General features: G+C 46.6%; 1 protein-coding gene across 2 annotated transcripts in view; it reads right to left on the reverse strand.

Moving 5' to 3' along the window:
* Window positions 1–21080, reverse strand: part of ASB5 (ankyrin repeat and SOCS box containing 5) — a 55870-nt gene that overhangs the window by 11949 nt on the left and 22841 nt on the right. The window contains exon 1 of one of the 2 annotated variants that reach the window (XM_080661004.1): window positions 4069–4323. The exons of the other annotated variant lie outside the window; for it this stretch is intronic. Within the exon in view, the coding sequence (XP_080517130.1) occupies window positions 4069–4129 (61 nt within the window). The 5' untranslated portion in view covers window positions 4130–4323. Of the gene's footprint in view, window positions 1–4068; window positions 4324–21080 lie in introns of those variants that run through there. 2 annotated transcript variants of the gene reach the window in all.

Raw genomic sequence — 21080 nt, forward strand, 5'->3', positions numbered from 1 at the left:
GTGGCTCTCGAGCCGCAGTTTGCCGACCACGGGACTAGGGGGATCAGGGTCACGAGATTTGCCACCAAAACCAACAAACAAAAACCCACCCTGTCTCATGGTTGTCCAGACAGAACCCCCCAAATACTCTTTTTGGCACTTTTAGCAGAGAATCAGCTGGACAAACCACCTCTCCAAGCCCTCCCCAACCCTCACCCCCCAACCCTGCTGTTTCCCTGCCTTGAGGGGTGAGGGGCTGCAACAAATCAAAAGAATGTTATTTATGCAACAAATAATTTTAAAATCAATTCTAGTGCAATTTAAATAGTCACTTAGCTGCTGGTCAGACACACATTGTAGGCAAAGCGTGCCTCAAGCCTGTGTAAGCAAATGAGTCAGGAATACTATGGGAAAGTTGGTAGGGCATTCATTGTCCTTCAGACGCCACCGCATCGTCCCTGCACGTCATGCTTTCGGCAAAGTCCACGTCCGCCTGTGCTTCTGTATCCCGGTTTTACATACAGGAGGCCTTCCCACACCGTAAGTGAGGTCCAAACAGCTCCACTGAATGAGACGGGGGGACACACCACACGGTGACCAAACGACCCAGTGAACCTGCTCCCGAGACAGAAGCCAATGGCCAAGCACCAGCCTTTTTTAGGACCAGTGATATTTGGGGTTTTATTCCGAACTCTGCTCCTAATAGGGAGGGGAAGAGTCTTTTCTCTACCCACTGGCCTTGGTTTATGACTAATGGTAATGACAGCTCATGTTGAATCGTGTTCCCCACGCGAATGAGCTGGTCTAAGCACTGTGTTCGACCTCTCATTTAGTTCTCAGCGCTCTGTCAGGTATAGGCAACGGTTATTCCTATCTTCAAGGTGAGGAGCTGAGCGCTGGAAGAAACGAAATCATTTGAAGGGAGTCACACGGCTTCCTCCGGAGCTGAGCGAGTTGGACACGGCACTCCCTGTCCGGGGTTTGCCTTTCCAGCTAGCACTGTTTCTTGCTCATCCGAAAGATTACTAAGCCACACAGCCAATTCCTTGCGTTTTCAATGGAAAGAAGAGTTACTGGTATTAGCTTTTGTGTGTTATTTCTCTCCATATGCGACACTCGTGTTATATATTAGAAGCAGGGTTGAAATAAATATTGCACAGCAGTAAATATCCAGTGATAGGACAGAAGTTGGTGGCGAGATAATAATTTATAAGAAATTGGAGCATTATGTTCTCACTACCTGCATTGCAAAGTCTCCGTTGGAAATAATATTATTTTGGGGAACATGTTTCGAGTTGTAGCCTTTTAAAACGAAATCTGATGCTTTGCAAATCATACACATCCTTGAACAACTTGATTGAGGAGTGAAACTCTGGAGGACTTTGGAACATATATCCATTCTCACTGTGAATATTTAAATAAGAAAATTATAGCCCGGCCGGTGAGCGTCACCCCATGAACCAAGAGGTCACGGTTCAATTCCCCATCAGGGCACACACCCATGTTGCAAGCTGGATCCCCAGTAGGGGGCGTGCAGGGGGCAGCCAATCAACGATTCTCTCTCTCATTGATGTTTCTATCTCTCTCCTTCTCCCTTCCTCTCTGAAATCAATAAAAACATATTTTTTAAAAAAGAAAATTACAATATTCACTTTCCAGAGAGATTGCATAGGTGTGACACCACTACGTTCCGTTTATTCAGCAGAGCAGCAGTCAATTCATAAGGTGTTGCGTATTCAATGCTTAAATGTTTGAATTTAAATGATAAGCTATAATATTTATAAGAATCATGTGTGCCCTCCCGCTTAGGGGCTTAATGGAGTTCATCACCCTTAACTTATCTCTAAAAGCTGTGCTGCATTAAATGTGGCCCGTTGGCTAGCACTGAGCGCTCTTCCCTCATCATTAGCTGCCGCGGCAATGAACCAGCTGCCGGGTGGGAACGTCGAGCAATGGCCTTTTGGGATTCATCCTGGCTCACTTGGTTCAGGTAGGTTATGAAGACCTTTCAGGGGCAGCAAAGTTAGCAATGCGCGCAGCTACGAGGAACCTGATTTCCTCCTCTGCACCCTCGTGTGTTTGTCCAGCAGAGTGACTGGGCAGCCCTCTGGCCCATCTGAGCATTGCTTGCGGGTGTGCACAAGAGAAAAAAAGAACAAGAAGGAAAAGGGTCATTTAGAAAATAGGCTACACAGGGACCAACAGAGAGAATAAAGTATTTGAATTTCCCACCTAGATCCCCCTCCCCAGGGCCCCCCTCCCAGGACTGTCACATACCTTTCTGTCTCACTCTGCTATTTTTTTTTTAAGCCCATTACAGTGGAGAGAGAAAAACGCTGACGCCAGATCTTACTTATGTGCATTTGCTATTATTTCTTTACTATGACCTCCATTGGCATGACACGCGAGTTAAATGTCACAGTAATCTGCTGGAAAGCGCAGGCAGGTGGTCAGGGACAAAACCACGGAAAACACAGCGTGTCGGACGAGGGACCCCTCGGCCCACAGGGCAGGGACCACGCTTAGAAGAAATAAGAGCCAGGTGAGTGTCTTCCAGCTGAGCTCGGCTCTGCGCACTGCCTGGGACCCCTGCTGTCTGTTATTAGTGCCTCCAGCAGGGGGCAAGCAAGAGCAGGCGGAGGACAGATGGAAATGGAGACCAGGAGGAAGTGAGAAACCAGGTGGGGTGTAGGGCCCAGAAGCTCCCAGAGGAGAAGGATGGCCAGGCCGGGAGGGTGGCCTCCACGCAGCCATCTAATGTGGGGGCCGGGGTCCTCATCAAATGGGAAGCACTGCCTGTGGGGCAGGATGCGGGGAGCAGGAATGAGCTTCGAGGGCCTGCTCTGCAGGTAAATAACGCTGAGCACCTGCTACACAAACCCGACAAACGGGGGAGATTTCAGCGTGAACTCCAGGGAGCAATCCTTCCCCAAAACTAAGGAAACTCACACCATAAATACAGCATCTATTTTTTAAATATATTTCTATAGATTTCAGAGAGAAAGGGAAAGGGAGAGAGAGATAGAAACGTCAATGATGAGAGAGAATCATTGATGGGCTGCCTCCTGCACGCCCCCCATGTCCCCTACTGGGGATCGAGCATGCAACCTGGGCATGTGCCCTTGACCAAACTGAACCCGGGACCCTTCAGTCCACAGGCCAACGCTCAGTCCACTGAGCCAAACCAGCTAGGACAATAACAGCATCTATTGACTGAAATGATTTTCAGTGTTATCAACCTAATTAAATACACTATTATGAAGCAATAGCATGACTTATAAAGGTATTTAAGCTAGCAACAATGGCTGCTACCTTTTCTTTCCTGTAAGCTGTAAGAAATAAAGATGTACCAATCTATTGAAGGAGTAATTTATAGAACACACATGCTGTTCAATGGAAAACAAAACACAACGGTTTTTTTGTTTAACTTCTGCTGACTTAATTCCCCAGCAACCCCCCCCCCTCCCCGATTTGCTTCCTTGTAAGTCCCTGGAAGAATTTCTGCAACTAATCTGGACAGAGGTGAGAATCACAGGGACTATATCATGTTCCAGTTTCTGTTTTAAACTCGGTCTTCACCCCTCCCTCCTCCCCACCCCCCCACCCCCACCCCCAGCCTGAAATTTAGCACTTTCCTAGTCAAATGAGCTCAACACTATCTCACCTTTCAATAGGGATATGCTTCCTACTGGGAAGGTTTGCAAGCTTTCTTAAGACCCAACAAAATAAAATACCTTCACACACAACCCTTCAATCACTTTACGGTCTTGCTGGACTTCAATTCGGTATCTGAGATTTTTTTCAATGTCCAGTTGAACTCTTCGGGATAATTCAGGGAGAGATTATTCAGTGTGAAAATCACTGTTACAGACTAGCTGTAAGTTTCAGCCCTCTAATCAAATGCCTGCTGTTACAGCCTCCCTGTCGCCACCCAGGAGGGGACTCAGAATAAATTTAGAAACGACATGAGTTCCCAGAATCTGGTATTTAATTTGCAGGGAGCGAGCCTGCCCTGATGGGTAAACACACCACCGGAGCAGCGACATTCCCGTCCTGAGGCACATGCAGACTGTGGGGGGCTGCACCCACCTAAATCGCCGTCTCCCCAGGGCACCTCAAGCCAGCCACTCTCGAGGTAAATCCGACTCATAGCTCCTTTCTCATCAGCGTAAAAAAATAAGTGACTTGTCAGGTGCTGCTTCTATTCGGCCATTTTAAGGAACGCTAAGCTCCTTGTAACATGACCTTCCTCCTCCAAAAAGCAAAACAGCTTTGGGAAGGAAGTCTGACTTCTTTTCAAAATGGCTCCCGATGACCGCTTCTCTTTGAGAAGCTGCTGGTCCTAGCCTTACGGGTTCTCCTGAGAGGGGGCGCCCTGCAAGAAATAAAGGGAGTGCCTTTAGATCTCTGCCCCTGGCTGTGATGAAACCAGTTCATTTTTTAGGGGCTCTGACTTCTCCCCACCTGAGCCCCACCCTAGAGTGTGTGTGGGGGGGGGTGTAGACATGCTGGAGAGGTGAGGAGCAGGGACATCGTCATAAAGGAAGCAGAGTGCAAACTCCGAATACATGTTATAGCCCCTCTGCTCCAGAACATGACATCAACCATCTCCTTCATAACGGGCGTGGGAGCCCAGTTGCACAGACTCTTGCTAAGACTCTCTGTAATTTCATGTTATCTTTCTTAAAAAAATATATATTTTTATTGACTTCAGAGAGGAAGGGAGAGGGAGAGATAGAAACATCAGTGATGAGAGAGAATCATTGATCGGCTGCTTCCTGCACACCCCACACTGAGGATCAAGCCAGCACCTGGGCGTGTGCCCTGACCAGGAATCGAACCCTGACCTCCTGGTTGACGCCCAACCACTGAGCCAGGCTGGCGGGGCTCATATTATCTTTCTTAAAGGAGATCCCCATACATGGATCAGCTGCAGGCTCAGCAACTTCTGGCTCATCCCTACTCACACGGTCACAGAAAAATTAAAACCCGCAGGCATTTGCAGACCTCGGTTGTTTACTCTTCTGTTGACCAGATTCAGCAGAAGAATGGAGCCACAGAAACCCTGGAGGACATGGCTGATACGGAGGGAAGAAATGTGTTGCCAAAAGCCCTCCCCTCAAAGATTGAGACTGACCCTGCCTCTCCATTCTCATCACCTCTCTGAAAATTGCTCGAATAAAGCTAGTCAGTATCTGAAACCACCAGATTTTTCTGGGCCCTGGGAACTTCAGGTGTATACACTGAATTACATGAGCATGCAGGTTACCCTAACCGATTTTTTGTTCATGGTCTAGAGCAGGGGTGGGCAAACATTTTGACTTGAGGGCCACAATGGATTCTTAAACTGGACCGGAGGGCCGGAACAAAAGCATGGATGGAGTGTTTGTGTGAACTAATATAAATTCAAAGTAAAGGAGCGGAGGGGAGAGCAAGAGAACCGGATAGAACAGCCGGATCCGGCCCGCGGGCCGTAGTTTGCCCACGGCTGGTCTACAGCCCTCTAATATCTCATAAGAAGATAGTGTGTGGGGCTAATAGAAAAACCAACAACACAGTTAAGTGAAAGAACTACATGGCTTATTTCAAGAAACAAGACAACATTTTCAACAAATAGTGGTTTCCCAAAATCAAGAGGGAAAGTTTTTCAGACACTTTTCAGACATTAGTGCTGACTAGAGTCTTGGGCGGATGACTCATTACTGATCTTTGGTGCCGTGGACACAGCTCGCTGGCCATCATCAAATAGACCTGAGTTCCAGTTCCCCACAGAGATGAGTTATGTGACCTTTGGCAGTTATTTAATCTTTTGAGCCTGTCTTCTCCACGGTAAAGAGAAGGAACTTCTACCTACAGCAAAGGGCTGTAGTGAGCCTGAAGCACTTTGCCTCCTACCAAACACATAATGTATGACAGTGCAATCCACCTTCCATTTTAAACAGTGACTTCCATAAATCTGCACATGAGTTTTTGTCTCCATCTTCTAAACAGAAGAAAGATGAGCTTGGCTTATTTAAGATTATGAAGCTTTAGCTCATCATTCCTCTTGGCTATGTGTCTGTAGGAGATCTAAATAGATAGGAAATGCCCAAAAGTCAGGGACACTGATCACATCCACATGGATAACTCTCTAATCCAGTGGTCGCCAACCTTTTGGACCTCACGGACCACCACTGGTCTGCGGACCACCGGTTGGCGACCGCTGCTCTAATCCACAGCTTTCACCTGGCCTCTCTCACCGGTTTCAGTGCCGCATTTTAAAACTGACATTCACCTGGATATGGTGCTGGCATCTCAATCCATTTCTGAAAGCAAACGCATCACCTTCTCTCTACACCAGCTACTCCTTTCTGCTTCTCTGGCTTTACACGGTATGACCGGACCCTCTGTCAATCTGGCACGAAGAATATAGTCTTAAATTCAAGCACAGTCATTTTCAAGGAAGCGTCATAGATATTGACGATGTCATGTGCTTCCTTGCAAGGAGGCAGCTAGTATTGGCCTAGGAACTCCTGTCAGTCCTTTAGTTTTCATGAGTCCACATCCTGCCAAGCCCAGTCCCTGCATCTCTCTACACCCACCCTCGGGCGCATCCCTCTAGTCCCATCGATATAAATATCCACTTGTTGATCACCCCAAGTTGTATCTCCAGACCAGCTCTCTCCGCTGAATTCCAGATTTGTGTTTCCAGCTCTAACCTTGTGTTTCCACATAGAAACAGGAAAGTCAACTTCACGTGTCCGATGCTGAACCCTTGCTGCGACTCTCCTAAAGCTCCCTCCTTTCGGCACAGGGCACCCCCACTCCTCCAGGGGCTTCGAGGCCCAAACCTTGTGTAATGGCTAATTTCCCCGTGTCTCACACCCCAGAGAATCCTTCTGCCTCTGCCGTTCACACATGACCCTGACTTTGATTATCATCTCATGATGTCCACTGCTGCTAGCCTCGCTCAAGCCACCATTAACCCCCTGCCCCCCCCCCCCCCCCGCCACAGACAGCAAAGGCCTCCTGGCTGTCTGTGTGTCTGCACCCATGTCCTTCCATCAGTCTGTCCTGAGCGCAGGAGCCAGAAAGAATGCAGTGGCCTCTCTACTCACCCAGAGTAAAATCCACAGTCCCTGTCATGCCCAGCAGGGGTCTCCCCTGCATCCAGGTTCTACCTCTCCCTCCCTCCATCTCCCAGGCTCAGCCGCACATGCCTCCCTGCTTTTCCTCAAACACACCACATACCCTTCTGTTCACTCCGAGACACACACACACACACACACACACACACACACACACACACACACGCTTCCTCCATGACTTCCAGTCTCCACTGAAATATCACCTTCTGTGAAGTCCTCCCTGGCCCTCCCTGTCATCTTCAGCGAGATGCAGCGACCGTCCACACTGCTTTTCACCTATTTGTTTCCAGTGGTGGATATCAGAGGGCCATTGTTTCATGTCACAAAATACAACTCTACAACATTTTAAATGATACTATATAATATACTAGAGGCCCGGTGCATGAATTCGTGTACCAGTGGGGTCCCTCGGCTTGACCTATGGGATTGGGCCAAAATGGGCTCTCCAGCATTCCCTGAGGGGTCCCGGATTGTGAGAGGGCACAGGCCAGGCTGAGGGACCCCACCGGTGCATGATTGGGACCAGGGAGGGATGTGGGAGGTTGGCCAGCCGGGGAGGAACCACGGGAGGGCTCCAGGGCATGTCCAGCCCGTGTCGCTCAGTCCTGATCAGCCAGACCCCAGCAGCAAGCTAACCTACCAGTAGGAGTGTCTGCCCTGTGGTGGTCAGTGCACATCATAGCGAGTGGTTGAGTGACCTTAGTATATCATTAGCACATTATGCTTTGATTGGTTGAATGGATGACCAGATGACCAGACACTTAGCATATTAGGCTTTTATTATATAGGATATTTCATTTTATAGGTTTACCATTACCATTTACATTCTCACTAAAAGTGCTTGGAAAATTTGAAACAAAAGCTAAAGAAAGTTTTCCTTTTTTAAATTTTAAATCAAAGCATGAGACATTTTTACAATAATTTCACTATATTTAAACCATATCAAAGAAGATCGTGTAAAACTATATTTTCTTTACACAAAATTAGATTTTTAACATAATGTTATAGTTTATTTTCAACTTCCTCTGGAATCTATCTTCCTTGAAGATATGTAAGACTCTTCTAGGTGAATTAATGTACTGCTATTTTAATATTTTTATCACCTCACCCAACTCTGTGACGTTGCTCAGACCTGTGGTCACGTGCATATTTAGGTGATTGACTCTTCATTTCAGGAAGGACAGGAAGCTCTTTATTCTACACTAACTGATTGCCCATCTCCCTTCTGGGCTCAAGGACCTTGACACTATTCATCACTGTTTTCCAGAACCCAGCACAGTGCCCAGGACACAGTAAGTACTCAATAAACACCTGCTGAACTGTTAAATGGTCTTTTCTGTAGTTAACCACCTTTTATCTAAGCTAATGTGTTCTTAATCTTTACTGATAAATGCATCACTAAAAAGTAACTAAAAGGCCCTGGCTGGTGTGGCTCAGCGTCTCCCAGTGCACCAAAAGGTCACTGGTTCGATTCCCAGACAGAGCACATGTGCAGGTTGTGGGCCTGGTCCCCAGTCAGGGTGCGTATGAGAGGCAATTGATTGACATTTCTCTCTCAGATGGGTTTCTCTTTCTCCCTACTTCCTCTCTCTCTAAAATCAATGAAAACATTTTTTTAAAAAGTAATTAAAAAGACATGTAATTTGGGGTGAGGAGAAAGAATCAAGTTGCTTCCTTGGTCTTTTACAGAAATGATAGTACTTATTCTATTTTAAAACATGCTCATATATTTTAAAATCCTATATAATAAAACCCTAATATGCAAATTGACCGAACAGTGGAAGGACCGGCAGAAGGACCAGTTGCTATGACGCACACTGACCACCAGGAGGCAGATGCTCAATGCAGGAGCTGCCTCCTGGCGGTCAATGCGCTCCCACAGGGGGAGTGCTGCTCAGCCAGAAGCCGGGCTCACGGCTGGCCAACGCAGCGGCGGTGGTGGGAGCCTCTCCCGCCTCCGCTGCAGGTGGGTGGTAAGGAGCAAGGGGTTCCAGACTGCCAGAGCCCTGGACTGCGAGAGGGATGTCTGACTGCCGGCAGGCGGACATCCCCCGAGGGGTCCTGCACTGCGAGAGGGCGCAGGCGGGCTGAGGGACCCCACCCCCACACAGTGCAGGAATTTTGTGCACTGGGCCTCCACTTTTATAATAATTTATATATAGTTTTCAGACTCCAACCATTCCAGAGTTTTGGGGGAAGCAGGGTGTCTCCTGAATGAATACTTAGGTTGGCCTTTCCAGCCTCAGTTTCCTCATCCAGCTCCTCTTTGGTACTGCGCCCATTCTCCTTGATACCGTTCATGCTTTTCTACTGTGAAGACTAGTCAGTTTATGTCAGAGCACTTTCAAAAGTTCTATCTGGCCGAAACCGGTCTGGCTCAGTGGATAGAGCGTCAGCCTGCGGACTGAAGGGTCCCAGGTTCGATTCCGGTCGAGGGCATGTACCTTGGTTGCAGGCACGTCCCCAGTAGGAGGTGTGCAGGAGGCAGCTGATGGATGTTTCTCTCTCATCGATGTTTCTAACTCTCCATCCCTCTCCCTTCCTCTCTGTAAAAAATCAGTAAAATATATATTAAAAAAAAAAGTTCTATCTGTGTTCTTGCCCACATCACCCTAGTATGTTCTGGTCCAATTTATTATTTATTTAAAAAAATAAGTATTTTTATTGATTTCAGAGAGGAAGGAGAGAGAGAGAGAGAGAGAGAGAGAGAGAGAGAAACATCAATGATGAGAGAGAATCATGGATCGGCTGCCTCCTGCACGCTCCCCACTGGGGATCAAGCTGCAACCTCAGCATGTACCCTGACCTCCTGATTCATAGGTCGATGCTCAACCACTGAGCCAGGACAGCCGCCCTCAGATTCAATTTAAATGATTCAAAGTGTCCATATTTAATTGCTTGTAAACGGTCTTTTCCTGCTTAATAGCACCTTTCCTTGTCTCCACGCCGCCTAGAAACACCTGCCGAAGCGGAAAGGCGCGCAGCCCCGGGGCCGCAAGTTGGACACGCAAATGCACGTGCAGGTGCGTCTCCCACACCAGCCAGGTGTCTCAGCATCTGCCCCTGGAGTGCAACCCCGGGGGGAAGTTCATTTTTGCAAAAAGACCTCCACAGAGTTTATTTCAGGAGCCAACAGACCCGCCGTGGCTTCCACTAACCTTGACTGGTCAGGAGACCCCAGCTAGCGTGTCGTTTGGAGGCACCATCTTCTCCCCTCTCCAGCCTTCTTTTCGGGGGGGTCTGCTGAAGGCGGCCCCTTTCCCCAGCAGCATCCCCGGGCATCACGTGCTGGGCGCGTGTCCGCCGCAACCAGGCGGCATAGGAGCAGGTGCCCCAGCCGCGAGCAATCCCCGCGGCGGATGCTGGCTCCCTTTTCCTTCCCGGGGCCTGTCACAGGCCCTGCGTGTCACTGGAGAAGGGCCTGACATTGAACTCGGTGCAGAACGGCTGGGAGGTGCAGGGTGGGGGAAGGGCCAGACATGCAGGACCGTTTTCTATTTTTAAAGCTGCAGCCGGAAGTATTTAACTATTTCTGTGATACAGCAAGTGAAAAGACGTCCATGTGCCTTTCCTGGTCGGAAACTGAACAGAAACGAGAGCTCTGTCTTTCAAACGTGAATGATGTACACATCAGTCCTGCGTAAAGTGGCCCGTGGCTACGGCTGCAGACAGCACTTCGCAGCCAGAAAGCTCAGAAGCCCTCAGCACACAGTTCCTTTCTCCTTCCTCCTGGGGAAGAAAGTGTCCGTGATCCGGGCCAGCTGGCTGCTGGTTCCCGCTTCACCTGGTGAGGGTCTAAGTTTAGAATTGGCTGCCCTACAAGATCACAGTCACTTTTTTTTTTTTTTTTTTAATAGGCACAGCTCACGATTGTGTGTTTTTTTCTGGAGGTCACTTCTAGACCAAAAGACGTCAGCAGGCAGTTTACGTGCAGCTGAGATTTCCCACCCTAAAAGGCAGAGGGGAGAGAAAACCAAACATGTGGCTGGCGTGCTTGGCTGGCACGGGAACTTGACCCTGTCCATGGCCGTGTGGAGCATGACGGGACTGTGAGGATTAACTGAGTTGCTGATCCCGTTACACGGCGCTCACAGCCGAGACCTGCACTGATGAAAAACGGCCATGGGTCCTGTGACCCGTCTTTATTTTTTTGATCACTGTTTTTTAGACTCTACCTTCTGCGGGCATATACGGGAAACAATAGCACGGGGTATTGTCTTCAGAGAACAAGCAGGAGAAACAAACATTGTGTGAGTAAAATTATTTCCCATGCACTTCCTGCCATAGTGGATTGCCAATATTTACCTCCAAGTTATCCCCAATGATACCGAGGATATCTCCTCCTTATCTGGAACTAATGTCCAAATGATTTACCTCCAAGTTATCCATGATGAATACCAAGGATGTCTCTTCCTTATCTTGAGTAAGTTCCAAATGACTTTGAATTAAGTTCTCATCCTCCAAACTCTGTGGCCCAGGAGGGGCCAGTATCTTAATCACAGCTCAGTTTCCTTTCCTCTAAAATCAGGAACCCAGAAATTGTGGTCCATCCATATGATAACATGCCTATGGCTAGACCTCATAAAGCAACAGGAATTTTTCAGCTCCACTATAATCTTACTAGAGGCCCAGTGCATGAAGATTCATGCAAGAATAGGCCTCCCATCCCCTGGCTGCCAGCACCCGGGATCTGGTCCTTCACTCTGGCCGCCACCTTCTGCCTTCGCTCCGGCTCGGCCGCCGCCATCTTTGTCGCATCCATTTGCATATTCCCTCCTTATTGGCTGTGGGCGCTGCCATCTTTGTCATGAAGTGATGGTCAATTTGCATATTCTGTCTTTGTTAGATAGGATGGGACAAGCATTGTACTATAAGCAGCCCATCATTGACAAAACTGTATATGGTGCATGTCTGTAATCATTCCTTCTCTCAATAAAGAAGTCAAAGTTTAAAGTAAAGAAATAAATAACAATAAATAATAAATAAAGGGAGGAGCCCAGGAGAAGATCCCTCTTTCGGGCTGTACCATTCTTTGGTTTTCAGATCCTATGGCTCACACACAAAGGGTGAGGTGGCATACAAGCTTTAAGCATGTGATGTTACCACAAAGGAGGCCAAACTTCCCAATGGAACCAGCTCAGCCCAGGCTGTCCGCATGGGGCACAGGATCCCGGGGGAAGTTAGGGAAGGCTGAAGGGTGGGCAGCACAGGGCCTGCCTGCTCAGTCCAGCACATGCACATGTGCCCCTTGTCATGCCCACCGCTCCTTGTCCCCTCCATGGAGTCCATAGGCAAGTTTGAAGATCTCCACAAGCCACACAGTCACAGTAAGTGATTTTTGTTGGTAAAAGAAATTTCAATTTTAAACTTTTGACTTTTTGGATTTGCTCTTTTATTTTGTTATAGTAAACTAAATAAAGGAGGATCCTATATAATAAAGAGGTAATATGCAAATTGACCATCACGCCCTTGCACAAGATGGCTGCCCCCATGTGGTCACAAGATGGCCACCACAAGATGGCCGGCAGGGGAGGGCAGTTGTGAGTGATCAGGCCAGCAGGGGAGGGAAGTTGTGGGTGATCAGATCTGCAGGGGAGGGCAGTTAGGGGTGACCAGACCGACAGGGGAGGGCAGTTGGGGGCAATCAGGCCAGCAGGGGAGCACTTAGGTGTCGATCAGGCTGGCAGGGGAGTGGTTAGGGGGTGATCAGGCTGGCAGGCAGAAGCGGTTAGGGGCAATGAGGCAGGCAGGCAGGCAAGCAGTTGGGAGCCAGCAGTCCTGGATTGTGAGAGGGATGTGGGATCGGGCCTAAACCAGCAGTCGGACATTCCCTGAGGGGTCCCAGATTGGAGAGGGTGCAGGCTGGGCTGAGGGACATCCCCCCCAGTGCATGAATTTCATGCACCAGGCCTCTAGTTTATTATAAAAATGGGGACAATTTTGTTCTTAAAACAATTTTGGACGCCTGTGTATAATGATCCGCATATGCCTGCCTCCTCCACGGGGCTGTGCACTGGGGTTGCAGGGACTGAGGGGACGTGCATCTGTGATTTTACACAAAAATAAAAGTTAGCTTAAGGAGTACTTTGCATGGGGAATTCCCAGAATCCTTCAAGAGGGCTTTCTATAGTCCGTGGGGTAATAGATGTGCAGCACAGTCTGGGAGAAGTCCCTGGACTTAGTTTACTGAGCTGTGTGCTATGCTGGCCTGCGGAACACACCTAACAATTCACCTAAATAATCAGGTGGACCAGTGAGCTAATTCTCTCAAAATGTCTACATGCATCCAAAGCAAGAGTCAGTTTTCAAAGTGACTCCATGGCATGGAAGGGAAATGCCATTACAGTTCATTTACTAGAAAAAAATAAGGAACAAGAGATTGAGTCAACTGAGCATGCTCCCTCCGCTGTGTGATTTCCTAAAACAGTGGTCGGCAAACTCCTTAGTCAACAGGGCCAAATATCCACGGTACAACGAGTGAAATTTCTTTGGAGAGCCCAATTTTTTAAACTTAAACTTCTTCTAACGCCACTTCTTCAACATAGACTCGCCCAGGCCGTGGTATTTTGTGGAAGAGCCACACTCAAGGGGCCAAAGAGCCGCATGTGGCTCGCGAGCCGCGGTTTGCCGACCATGGTCCTAAAAGAATGCACAGGGAAGTGAATGTGCTGGGACGGGATCGTTCGGATGCTGTGACGGGGTGAGGAAGGTTGCCCCAGGGGACCTCTGAGGGCACAGAGAGCCTGGCCGCTTCCTCGGTGTGAGCACAAGAGTAGATGGACGGGCCTCAGGAGGAGGAAGAGGTTTCAGAGCCAAGCAGGGTTAGATGAAACACCGGGGGAACTAGTGAACATCATATGCCATCGGTGATAAAGGACTGGGAGCTCTATGGCAGAGAAGAAGCAGGGGGTATTCCATAGACGGGAGGTGGCATGCTCTTACTACCCACGAAGGCTACAGTGGCAGGGCAAAGCTTGAGGGAGGGCGATGGGAAATGGAACGGGTGATTCCGTTCCCCGGAGCCGTTCTATTCCCATTCTAACCAACCCACGGAAGGGTCTGAGAACTCGGGGACCTGCGCTTGACTGGCTACCACTCCGCAGAGAGGAAGTAACGGTAAGACTGTCAGAGGGAAGCAGTGGAAATCCTCAGAGAGATGAAGGCTCGTCTGCGGGAAAGAAATCCTGATGCTAGATGCTTCACAACGGAAAGCTGGAATCGAAGCGGGATTGTGAAGCTCACCTACAGAATCATGCAATTGCACTGAGTGAAGGGACTTTTGCGCCGATCGCCATTCACAGTTTTAACAGGTAAATTTGGGACACAGGTGTAAAATGTAAACTTTTTTTTTAGTTTACACAACCCATCACACACGTCAGGAGTTCACTGCTTCCCAAAGCTGGCGACTCATGAGTGAGTAATCCACAGACAGAGATTCCCGAGGGCGTATTTCTGAGTTTGGGCACTTTAGATCATGAAGTTCCTCCACTGTCAGCAAAAGATCAAGATGAACATGCCGAAACCGGTTTGGCTCAGTGGATAGAGCGTCGGCCTGCGGACTGAAAGGTCCCGAGTTCGATTCCGGTCAAGGGCATGTACCTTGGTTGCGGGCACATCCCCAGTGGGAGGTGTGCAGGAGGCAGCTTATCGATGTTTCTCTCTCATCGATGTTTCTAGCTTTCTATCCCTCTCCCTTCCTCTCTGTAAAAAATCAATAAAATATATTTAAAAAAAACAAAAACTTTATTTAAAAAAAAAAAAAGATCAAGATGAACAGACCCCTTCTTGGATCTGGGGTAGCAATCTCCCCCACTTATAAACTCTGGAATACTCCAAACATAGAAGCTACCCACCGCCCAGCTTAACAGTTATCAACTCACAAGGAGTCTGGCTTCATCGGCAACCCAGCCCCCTCCCTCCCATCCCCACTCCTCGGATTATTTTGAAGCAAATCTCATGATATAGTTTCACCCATAAATAGTTCAGTATGTATTCTAAAAGATGAGGACTCTTTGTAATCATAACTAAAATATGATAATCACACAAAAACCGTAATTCCCATATACCAGCTAATACAGGGTGGACATTTTTATTCCCCAAAGAGCAGTCCCGTCCATACACTGCTTTCTGTAATTATACCTAAATGGATATAACCCTCAAATCCTTTATCTTGGAGCAAAAGTCTGTGTCTATCCATTTTGTAAAATGTCTTTTAAAAAATATGATACCCAGCCCTAAAAAAAATGAATGTTTAGTGTTTCTCCATTACCAAGAGCTCACAAAGTACAAGATAACACCTTCACCTGGAATCATGACAAAAATTTCTTGCTACCTGTGGGCGCTAAACTCCCGCCGTTGCTGAGTCCCATCTGGAACTGGCCATCATTCAGCCCTTGAGTCAGCGTTGCTGCGAGTTTCCTTAGAAAGCCATGCGTCTGTGTAACTCTCAAGAATCATTTCGGAGCCCCATTTTTGTACCATTTTATCTCTGAATCTATGTTATTTAAACATGAGTGCCTAGATCTGTTGGCCTAGGGATGGGGACTGAGGCAGATGAGGTCTGGGGGGCAAGCCTGACCTCTGACCTCGGTGTCCTGGGGAAATGGAGCCATTGTTCTCTCACAGTCACCCCTTGTTTCAAGGGTCATTGACGGCGTATACAAAGGTTGCTGGGAAACCAGCAGTGACAGCGTGTGGTCCCTGGGAGGTCCCCTCCGAGTGGGAGCTGCGTGGTTAGGAAAGGCCACAGGGGTCTGAAAAATCACTAGAGAAAACAACTTTGGGGTCATTAGAAAACCACACATCTAACATCAGGGCCTAAACACCGTGGTGAAGGACATTTTATTAGCTTGGACTTTTATTGTAGATACGGAACCAAAAGGGGAGGGGCTCCTATTGAGGGAAATGTACCTGACCCCAATGTCCAGGACACTTCGCAATGAAGAGTAATTCTCCTTCGCTGGTGCTTACAGGTGATTTCTGCCCTACTCAAATGTGTGTTACCATCGAGGGCTAACATCTTCTCAACGTGTTTAAAATATCTTCTGTGATGTTATGAAAGAAACGATGTCCTTGAATTTGGAATATTTTAAACTATACCAAATGACTGAAATGGTTTTTTTAAGACACACAAATACTAATCCCTATATGTAGGAAGAAAATAATAAAATGCGATTTTAATTCAAAGTACCCGAATGCTTAAATCATGAGACACTAGCATAAATTCTAACTCCTGCCCTGACCGGTTTGGCTCAGTGGATAGAGCGTCGGCCTGTGGACTCAAGGGTCCCAGGTTCGATTCTGGTCAAGGGCATGTACCTTGGTTGCGGGCACATCCCCAGTAGGGGGTGTGCAGGAGGCAGCTGATCGATGTTTCTCTCTCATCGATGTTTCTAACTATCTCTCCCCCTCTCCCTTCCTCTATGTAAAAAATCAATAAAATACATTTTTAAAAATTCTAACTCCTAAGGTATATTCATCTCTCATTGTGTAATGAAAGAATAAGGTGGTAGATGTCATTCACTCATTCATTCATTCACTCATTCATTCATTCCTTATCAGGTGCCAAGTGACATGTCCTGGGGGCACAAAAATGAAAAGAGAGGTGCTGCCCACTTGAACCTGAGACTCAAGGGAGGCATTGTAGAATCGCTTGGACCTTGATCGCTGTCTAAGTAACCTTAGTACATCTGGGGATCAAAGGTTCTTCCGGTCATGACAAACTCAGAAATGGCCATCGCGGGGTTACAGAGATGGCCCCATAACTACTAGAAAGATCCACAAAATGTCTGACATACACATACTTTCACTGTGCAAATGGGAAGCAGTGACCCGTGGTCCTCAGGAAAGGGGACACAACCTTGCCAGAGACAGTGCATTTCCATTACTAAGACTTTTGTGAAGCCCAAAACTTTCTGTGGAAAAGTAGGCAAAAACGATCCTGGCTGTCGCCATTCTTCTTACCATGGTATCTTTGAAATTGTTAAGCTAGCGTGTAAAGTGTGAAGTGAACGGAAGGCACCAAAATGAAAGGCACCATTGTGAAAGAAAAACAACAAGGAAGATCTACCCAAAGACATTGATTCTGTTTTTGAAAACAGGACTAGACAACTCTCCAGATTCCTGATAGACGTGTATATAGAAGAGCTTATATAGTGTATTAAAAAAAAATCCTAGTTTTATTTTTAGACACAATAGCTAGAAATAAAATATGTTAAACTTTCATGGATGTGACTTTTAAAAATCAACTTTACTTGCATTAGCAATTTATCTGCCTTTGACTTAACAAATCCCAGGAAAGCCACTCCATGCAAAATAAGGGTGCAGTTTGGAGCCTCAACTCAGCCACAACCACCAGAGCTCGGTCTGTATTCTAGGTCAGCCAATTGCTAAACTTGTTACTTTGGGAAAGTCACTTAATTTCTTGGTGCCTCAATTTCCTTACCTGGAAAATGAGATAACCACCCTACCTCATAGGATGTCTGTGAGAATTAAATGCATTACTAAACAAATAAGAACAATGCTTGGTGCACAGCGCTCAATTAACGTTAGTGTTTACGGCATTATTCTTACTCATGCATAATGTAAATATAAATGTGCTATTCATGCTAACTTTAGCAAATCTTGTCTCTCTGTATAATAGTTAAGTTCAAAAGCAAACTAAAATCTTGCGACTCTCAAGCACTTCAGTTACCCGTAAACACCACACCTTTGCATAGTTCATCAGCGACTCAGGGACGATGGTGTATGCAAAACAGCTCCTGGTAGCCTGTAACTTCACTGCTTCGTAACCAACGCACAACAGATGAGCCAACAAAAACAGCCATGAAGATGAAGCAACAAAAAACACAGCCTAGAAGAGTTACAGACTCAGATGTTACATCAACCCTAGCTCATGGTGAGTCTACTGGTTGCAAAGAAAGAAATGCTAGTTGATATGTAATATACGAGAAGCCCAGTGTGCGAAATCGCGTGGCCCCGCCCACCCACGCGCTCCTCATCGCGCACGCAGCCTCCTGGTGACCGGTCTTTGGTCGTTACGGCATTACGACCACTGGGTTTTTATTATTATATACCGTAGATAATGGACCAGCCATTTTCAGGTAAAAGTCAGATTTTAGGAAATACTTAAAACACTAGAAATGAAAAAAAAAAAAGGGAAGAAGCCACAGATTTCAAATTAATTGAAAGCACAAAGTCTCTCAAATATGCTTTATTCTTATCAACATCCCTGTTCTGGAAGATTGTGTCTGTGGGGATGAAGGAAAAAGATTTGGACAGTTCCCAAGTGAGTTTTGCTAAGTTGAATCAAATTCAACCCAAGCTGAATTTTAGCTGTTTACTGCTGGGTAAATGCCGGTTTAACAGACACAGAACTGACGGCAGTCAGTAGATGAGCAATAATGCCCATGTATTGCACTGAAAATGCCTTGATAAATGTAATGGTCACTACCTCTTGGCTTTCCCAGTGTTGATGTGAAAGTGGGCATATTCCAAGCCGTGACTTCATCCTGCCCATTATTCCTCCCAAATTTTTCTTATGTCCATGTTCATTAACGTCCAATACCAGCAACAACGTTGGGTCAGAGGTCTGCACCACGCTCCCGTCTGTTACTGTTACTAACTGTTCTCTCAACAGCCATTCTGGCCATCATCCAATCCCTTTTCTCTGTATTGATTAAGTGATATGCCAGGGACTTGCTTCACAGTAATCCCCACAGTAACTTTCACAAGTTTGATCATGTGCTTCTGCCAAAGCAAGGTCATGTCTCCCAACAGGACATCATATTTCTGCTCAATTTATGGGCCAGGATGTTATTTAAGAAGGAGACTTAATGAGAATAGATTTCTTAGAAAGCTAATTTCTCTTGCTAGATCTGGTTTGTTGATATTTTATTTAAGATGTTTGTATCTATATTCATGAGTGAGATTTGATTAATTTTTAAATTCCATTTCCCCTCTTCTCCTCTGAAAGTTATACATCATATTTAGTTTTTAAACGCTGTCTGTGCCTAAACTTTTATGCAGATTCGACATTAAGGAGAGCTAAAATAAGATTGGAGCTATAATCTTGTCTTTGTCAGTGGAATCTCTCCAGTATAAATTGGGACTGACACGGGCCTTGTGCGCCAAGCACAAACTCATTGCTGTGTGGGACGTCGCATGTGAACCACATTTGCAACCACAACTACTTTTGCCCAAGGCACAAAATACAAAAACTGCCACTTACTCTCTGCCAAGGATCGCTCTAAGGCACCATATAGAATTGAGGTCTGGAACTTTCTTTGGAGATAAGACCTCACCCCAGTGCAGAGTGTCTTCTTCTAACTGTGGCCACCTCCTCGATAAATCTCAAATTTTATCCTACAGCCAGGTGAATATCACCCACCTGTGACCTGTCACCTCAGCTAAGGTGGCCCAAGCCTCACTCCAGCCACTGCCCTCCCGACACTCTGTCCTCCAACCCTGGGGTCTCAGGAGTGTCCAGATGGCCTGGCCAGTCCCCGCTCACCACCAGGAAGCAACGAGACACCTTCTGTGAGCCATGTACACTTAATCAAACACACACAAAGTCTCCCCAAATTGATCTTGGTATAAAATTAGTACAGGGTAAGCCTTTTGCCGACCCTATGACGACAGGGGATGGACCAGGATATAATAGGGAGGGAGGAAGAATGACGCTGTTAAATCAGATTTTTCTGGGATAAGCTTTAGACACGTTGAGAAAAAGCTCATCTTAAAAAAGAAGGCCTTTGCAAACCATCTGTCGGAAATGCGCAGGCCAGCATCCTGTGGCCAATAGCTGCAGAGGGGATGCTGAAAGGTCACAAAGCCTGAATCAGTGTCACAGAACCAGATGTGAGCAGAGAACGCGGGCGCGGGCAGCCCAAGGGCCGCTGCTTATGCAGCGCGGGAGGGCACCGTGGACCATCTTCCAGACAGGAAGGCTCACCCTGAACCACATCGCTGATGACACGAGGGATGCTGAGAGTGATGCACCTGCAGAAGCAAGCTCTTCTTCAGTGCCGGCAATGCCCCGGTGTGTGTACAGGTAAAGGTGCCAGAGTCATTAATAACAGAACAAAACAAAGTTCAGGTAAAGCGACAGAAATAATAAGGAACTTCCTTGAAAATGCTGAAGGTTATCTACAAAAACGCACAGAACATTATGCTTAAAGGCAAAATGTTCAAAGCTTTCCCTCTGAAAGAAAAACAAAAATTGTCATTCGTTAGCATCACTCTAATTAAAATTGTGCCAAAAATTTTAATCCATAAAATAAAGGAAGAAGAGATAAAAAAATAGTATAGCAATTATAAAGGAATAAACACAACTGTCATTCTCACAAGTAGTAGGATTTTCTACCTAAAAACACCCCACAGAATCTACAGATTCGTATTAGAATTAATGAGAGTTTAACAAGGTTGCTTGGCATACAACTAATATGCGAAAATTAATTGTATTTCTCTATGCCTATAACATACAGGTGGAAACTGAAAAACATTTAACAAGATACTGTGTGCAGTAGCATAAGACAATTCAGTATTTAGGAATAAATTTAAAAAACATGTAAGTCTCCCCTGGGGATAATCATAGACAGTATGAGAGACATTAAAGAAAACATGTACAAATGGGAAACATAACATAAATGGGAAAGCCAAAGTATTACAGAGATGTAAAGTCTTCCTCAAATAAATCATTACATAATAGGCTCAATGAATTGCAACAAAAACCCAGCAGGTGCTTTATGGACCACAGAAGTTGCTTCTAAAATTGATACGTGGAATTTTAAATTACCAAGATAGAAATGACGCAAACTCTTGAGAAAGCAGAACACATTGGGAGGGCTTGCTCTCCCAGGCACCGAAACAGATTCTAAAGCTGTAGAACCAGGAAGGGTGAGGGCTGTGGAACAGTAAGAACGCCATAAACAGGCCCCACCCAAAGCCCCTGCTGGTGCAGAGGGCGCTGCCGTG

This window comes from Plecotus auritus (assembly GCF_963455305.1).
Source record: "Plecotus auritus genome assembly, chromosome: 3".
NCBI classification, from domain to species: Eukaryota; Metazoa; Chordata; class Mammalia; order Chiroptera; family Vespertilionidae; genus Plecotus; species Plecotus auritus.